This window comes from Aplysia californica, unplaced genomic scaffold (genome assembly GCF_000002075.1).
Source record: "Aplysia californica isolate F4 #8 unplaced genomic scaffold, AplCal3.0 scaffold00126, whole genome shotgun sequence".
NCBI classification, from domain to species: Eukaryota; Metazoa; Mollusca; class Gastropoda; order Aplysiida; family Aplysiidae; genus Aplysia; species Aplysia californica.
In genome coordinates this window covers 9,514-16,326 of record NW_004797396.1, presented here as the reverse complement: position 1 = coordinate 16,326, position 6,813 = coordinate 9,514, and the positions used below count along the sequence as shown (strand labels likewise).

Genomic DNA, 6,813 nt, shown 5'->3' with positions numbered 1-6,813 from the left:
CTTGGGAAGCAAAGGGCTGTTGTGTCACGTGGTAATATCATGACTTGGTTTCAAGAATTTCGTGAGGCAATTATGACCATTGACCCTTCCATTTTGTTAGAGCCGGACCGCATTTATAATTGCGACGAATCAGGATTCAGCCTGAACGCTGTAACTGGCAGAGTCCTCTCGAACCTGGGCACAAAATTTGTGTACCAGATAGGCAGTTAAGCAAAAACGCTCATCACTGCAACTGGCCATTACACGTGGCCAATGCTCATCTACCCAGGCACTCAGTTTCGTGGATTCAAACCAAATGAAGTTTTCAACGATTCTTTTATTGGAAGGTCAGAGAATGGGTGGATCAATCAGGGCCTCTTCTTTGAGTGGATGCGTTTAGTTTTCATTCCCCAGACAGCCAACGTCAAAAAGCCAATCTTGCTGCTTGTGGATGGCCATGTGAGCCACCAATCTTTACAAGTCTCTGAATTGTGTCGAGACAATGGAGTGGTACTGTATTGCTTACCGCCACATTCATCCCACATCCTTCAGCCGTTGGATGTTGGTGTTTTTAAGACCATGAAAGGGGAGTGGAAAGCAGCAGTGAAGGCACAAAATGAAAGTGAAATCATCACAAAGAGAACATTCGCAAAAACTTTCAAAGTGGCATATGAAGCAACAGTTTCGAAATCTTTAGCTGAAAATGGTTTCAGGAAATGTGGAATTTACCCATACGACCCTGAAAACATTGACTGGAGCAAAGTCACACCTAGTTCTGGAGCAACTGATCCTGCCACAAATGTTCAGCCCGTCGCCACCACTGCCCCCCACGTTCCACCTGTCACTGCCAACACCTGGAACATGCAACCTGTACCTGTCAACACTCCCAGCATGCCACCTGTACCTGTCAACGCTCCCAGCGTGCCACCTGTACCTGTCTACGTTCCCAGCGTGCCACCTGTACCTGTCAACGCTCCCTGCGTACCACCTGTAGCTGTCAACGCTCCCAGCGTGCCACCTGTAGCTGTCAACGCTCCCAGCGTGCCACCTGTAGCTGTCAACGCTCCCTGCGTGCCACCTGTACCTGTCAACGCTCCCAGCGTGCCACCTGTAGCTGTCAACGCTCCCTGCGTGCCACCTGTACCTGTCAACGCTCCCTGCGTGCCACCTGTACCTGTCAACGCTCCCTGCGTGCAACCTATGTCTGCCAATGCCTTGCAATTCATCGCCCACTCTAGCAGTGCGGGTGATGTCCACATTGACCTTGCATCAGTTTTGCAGAAGTTCGCTATGATTTGCGCCCAGATAGGGGATGCCACATTAAACCAATACTATACAAGACTCGAGGAGGGCTATGATTGTGACGATTCTTTGTATTCACTCTGGAAGTCTTACAACACACAGCTTCTCTCAGCTCTACAAGCACAAGCGACTGATTCGGGCACCGCTCAGCAAGATTCAACGTTGCCAGGTCCTAGCAGTTGTAAACAAGGCAACCCGCTGGCACTTCCAGTGATAAAAAGAGGGGCAAAAAGAACAAAAGCCCTGAAAATGCCAGCCTTGATAAGTAGCCCTGATTTCAGGGAAATGATAATACAGAAAGAGATTGACCAAAAGGAAGAAGAGGCTCGGAAAGTCAAAAGGAAATTGGACATGGAGGAAAAGAGAAAGGCCAAAGCACAACAAGAGGAAGAGAAGAAGGCAAAGAGAGAAGAAAGAAAAAAACTACAAGAAGAAAGGAAAAGGAAAAAAGAAATGGAAATTCAGTTGAGGAAGGAAGAACGTAAGCGAAAGATGGAAGAGAAGAAGAAATCAAAAGCCCAGAAGAGACCAAAATTGTCAAAGAAGAAAGAGCAAACAAACAACCCTGATTCGGATAGTGCCACAAGTGTAGATGAAAGTGAAATGATTCTGGATGACAACAGCTTGGATGAAGTTGAAATAGATTGTTTCCAAGATGACAGTGAAGCAGAAGAACGAAACTTCATATCACAAGCGGGAAATTCTGAAATAGAAGTAAATCCCCAAGAAAAAGACAATGGTATTGATATTCAAGAGGCAAGACCTAATGCTAGAGCTAACAGTAACAGTAATAACAATGAACACAGCACCACAGAAATGTTGAATGAATTTCTACAGTCATCACAACCAGATGGGCTCAATGATACCCGTAATATATGGATTGATCTGGCCGTTGACCATATTGTTTGAATTCAAATTTGCTGAATTAAATATATTAAAAGATGATGTTCTGTTCATTATTTTTTTGCTTTTTTTCATCATCATCATCTTCATCTGTTGATATCGTCACCATTATGTTTTTAAAGATTCTTTCATACTCTCACACTGGCTGTACTTCTCCCTCCTCTCTCTCTCTCTCTCTCTCTCTCTCTCTCTCTCTCTCGTTCCTTCTGCCCCCTGTCTCTGTCTGTCTGTCTGTCTGTCTCTCTCTCTCTCTCTCTCTCTCGTTCCTTCTGCCCCCCTGTCTCTGTCTGTCTGTCTGTCTCTCTCTCTCTTTCTCTCTCTCCCCCTCTCTCTTTCAAACTGCTTTCCTATCACCTTCTCTGAAATTAAATGAAAGAACAGCACAAGTTCGTGGTTTTAACATTATTTTTCTTTTAGTCACATGTATAAAATTTACATTGAACCTTGACCTAGACTGACTGACGAGTTTATCAAGACTTAGAAATCTACCCTATACTCTGGAATTCTGTGAAAGAATGTCTAATGAGAGTATAATCCTGTCTGTCCCTGTCAAAACTAACTACACTAGGCCTAGTATTGGCCGCGCTCAGGTCACAGCCTTGGCCGCGCTCATGTCACGTGGTCGCGCTCATGTCACATTCACGGTCGCGGTCAGGGCACATGGCCGCGGTCAGGTCATTGAGCTCTACTATAAGATTGTATCATAGTGTCCATCTTTATTATGTTAGACTGAGAGGCTACTGGTGACCTGATTGCGGCCTTATGGCGAACCGGAAAACACAAGCAAAATTGTTCTAAAAACAGAAACGATGCTGTGAGGAGAGCAGGAAGCCTCGCGGCCACGGTTGGTACGAGTACACTATAGGATATGTTTGTTTGGTCCACACAATGGAAACAAAAGCACAGGCTTTTTTTAACCCACTGTCACAATGAGATGTCATGCCCGGAAACAAAACTGAATGGGACTTTCTGCATTAAAATCGTGCTGCAGAGAGAGCATTCACTGAAGTACCAAGTTTAACTCACTCACTGCCATGCCCGAACCCTGTCAGGTGATCCGCGTCAAACATTCCCCGACGCGTTTCGGGCTTGGCAGTTGGAAGTAGGAGACATAAACCAGTTTAGTTTCGATTCCGCATTGTTGCAGTAACTTCCCTTGAATAAGCTACAGAGTCTCTGAAGCTACCACAGAATTCTACACTAAGTGTAGAATTCTGTGGAAGCTACTTAAAAATCAGACTTTTTCAAACTCACCCGAAACGAACTAAAAACTACTGACGCTCAGTTACGGTGGTGACGGCGTCTCAACGAAGTCGGAACATTTGAATTGATAGACCCATTCGTCAATAAAGGGTCAGATTTAGATCTTTTTGCAGATGATAGTGATGATGAACCATCATACAGAGTTGATAATGAGTATAGGAAAGGAAATAGGAGAGGTGCGGACTCAAGTGAAGATGACAATTGTGCTAGATCTAGAATCGGGTGTTCCCCATGCTCAGATCTATGATCCGATGCTTCCCGGTCCCGTCACACAAACGTCAAAGATAACACAACGTAGATTTAGACCCCAAATGATAAGAATACAGCTGACATAGTTCCTCCTAGGTCTACACAACAAACTTCAAATAGTGGCACCCCTCCCCCAGTGGCCATGCCCCGTCCTGCAACCACACACCCAGATGTTGATGCTCAGGATGGGTGAACTGATGACTTAAATGATATTCCAGTTATATAAAATTTGTCAGATATCTTTTCAAAGTGACTCTTCAACATTTGTCAGTTGAAACAAAATCTATTTCTTTCAGAGATAAAGATATAAAGGCTTGAATATCGACTGAATGTACCAAGCACCTAAATGTTATGTAAAAGTTTTTTTTCTCGATTTTGCCACATATTCACAAACTCATAAAATTTCAAACGGTAAAGGTATCACAAATTTTTGTTGTTGATTTGTTGAGTATGTTTCAATGTCATTGTTTGTGGAAAAGTTCAATGCTGTACACAAATTAATAAGCTCACAGTGAGGTTTAGAAAAAGGTCCCGAAAGCCTGGCATTCCTCAGTGAGTGAGTTAAATGTGATAGATATTTTTAGTGAGTTTTATGAAAGGCTTGTATGCTCTTTTTATTTGCTCAAGCATGTGTTTAAATTATTTGTTTGCATTTATCTCATAATTCTTTTGCAAACAGAATCTACACATAATCCAGTTCCTATATTAGCCATATTGATATTTTTCAGTATCATATGTATGTACATGTATGTTGTACATAGACCCTCTTATAGATGTGCTTCATTCACAAAGTTTCTGTTCTTTTCAGGAAGCCAGCTGTGCACTGTATGCAACCAGAGGCTGACAGTTAATGGTAAGAGAACAATTTTGTACTAGAGCTGAATGTGTGTTTTCCATTTAAACTACATTTAGAGTTACTTAGTTCATCTATGTTCTCCTTTTAACATTGTCTGATTTACCGCCTCTTACTCTTTTGTAAAATCCTAGAGAATATATATTATATATATATTGCAAGCTGTTATTGAGAATAAGTCTTCAAATTTTAAACTTCAAAATATAAAAAGACAGGCTTTAATCAAACATCTGTATTACAGTACTGCTGCTATTTAAGCAATTTTAAAAAAGTCAATTTTATCCTTATATTCTTTTGTTATACCCAGACCTCAGATACGCCAGCAACCTGATAGTGTTCCACTGCCGTCATGCATTCCATGAAGACTGCCTGCCTGCCTTTGTTGTAAGTACTTTTTTATGTGAATTTGCTCTTCTATTTATTACACATATGAAGAGCTGAAAAACAAAATAGACAAAGGGCACTCTAATTCTGGTTAACCGTGGTTATACTGGTGGCCCCTGGCTTATTTCTCTGTGTGGCCCCATTTACAGGTGCGGATTTGACTCTATGCTGCACTGTCAACCCATCCTTGAAGAAGGCTGCATTGCCCTGTTAACTGTTCCTCCCTCTATTAGCGTCTCCACCTCAGCAGTGGCCGCCCCCTGTGGCCTCTCACAACATTCTCTGCCTAGAGTTGCTACCACTCAAATATACTGGCGACATGTATCTGTTATTATACTGACTCAATGACTGCTAAAAAATGACACATGGATTTTTTTTTTTCCCTCAGACAAACTGTATCATCTGCAGCTCTGTGAAGAAAGACAGAAGGCCTGGGTCAAGAGAGCACTTTTTGAAATAACTTTCTGCTGTTTTGTACAGCTCGTTGTTTCCATGAGCTGTAATGTTCAATAACCGGATCACTAAATTGGTTTCTGTTTTCTGATAAAAGTGCTTTTTATTTGTTTTTATTTAACTTTTCGTAATCTTTGTTTTTTACATAACATTTGATTGGGGGAATAATTTAATATTGCTTTTCAGTGTCAAACCCCTATTGTTTCCCTTTTATTTTCTGTCACAACTACAATATATTTGATAATTGCAAGGGTGGACTTGTACTTTTTTCCTATTCAAACTGAAAGTATTGAGAAAGGACAAAATGTACCCGTCTCCTAAACTCGCAGAGGCTGGTTTAATACTGCTATGATACCAGATGGATCCTGTGATGTCAGTAGCTTTGTGGTTAGGGCTACTGAACTTTAAGTGTAAGGTCACAGGTTTGAATCCTGGTATGGGCTTGATCCATCCATTGGAAAGATATTTTACACTCATTGTCCCAAGTGAGGATAGAAGTATAGTCGAACCTGTATAAGACGGCCAACCATTGTCGAGGGGAAAAGTGGCCATCATAGGCTGGACTGATCAAAATGAAGAAAACACGCCATGCCTATCTGAGGTCCCAGCCAAAGGTAGTGCAGGTTTAGGGCTGCTGTAAGGCTGATTAAAATGGGGGTTTTTTTTTGCTTTTGAAAAAGAGGTTGGGGGGGGGGGGGGGAGGAGACGAGGTAAGGATTAAATAGGTTGTTGATAGTTTTTTAAAGTGAATAATACTTTTTTTGCTGGTTTAGTGCAAGGGTAAATTAACAGTAAATGTTTCAGGCAAGGGAGACTGAGTACCATAGTGAAACAAAGGAATGGGTCCCCACCACTCAGCGAATGAGCAACACTTCTGTCATAAGTTCATGTTCATGTCCATTGTTACTGACTGGGTAAACAGAGCAGCTGCTCATCTCACTTATGAGTTGGTTTCGGTTTGGTAAGAGTTTTACGGTGATTTCAACTACATAGGGTCCTATGAGCACACAGGGCTGAAATTGGTTGTTTTCACTTTGAGTTGTGGGTGTGCTGATAGGTCATGATGCATAACATACCTCCCTCACCAGCACTTGGAAATTAATTGTTACCGACGGTCAACATGCTTAAACAGTGACATGATTGGTTGATTTATTAGAGGGGACAAACAATAACGACAGGTGAATGGATCATGACGACTGGTCCACAGCGTCAGGGGCTGATGTAATATAATTTATGACAAGGCATTGGCTGATGAGAGATTTACGTGACCATCTTAGACAAGTTTTTTTTTGTTGTTGGTTGATAAAATATAGTGGCCACGGCCTTGTTGAGTGGGTTATCATTTTATGCAGTGCTATTATATAGAAAAAATTCAAGGTTGGAAATGGGAAGTTGCCATTTGTACAGGTGACTGTTTCATACCCGGT

The 6,813-nt window shown here is 42.0% G+C and overlaps 1 protein-coding gene across 1 annotated transcript in view; it reads left to right on the top strand.

The window, feature by feature from the left end:
- Positions 1-5,634, top strand: part of LOC101861498 (vacuolar protein sorting-associated protein 41 homolog) — a gene marked incomplete at its 5' end in the record, with an annotated part of 10,680 nt that extends 5,046 nt beyond the window's left edge. Inside the window, 3 exon segments of the mRNA XM_013081323.2 lie at positions 4,505-4,549; positions 4,857-4,933; positions 5,322-5,634. Of these exon segments, the coding sequence (XP_012936777.1) occupies positions 4,505-4,549; positions 4,857-4,933; positions 5,322-5,393 (194 nt within the window).
- Between the last annotated feature and the right edge of the window lie 1,179 nt (positions 5,635-6,813).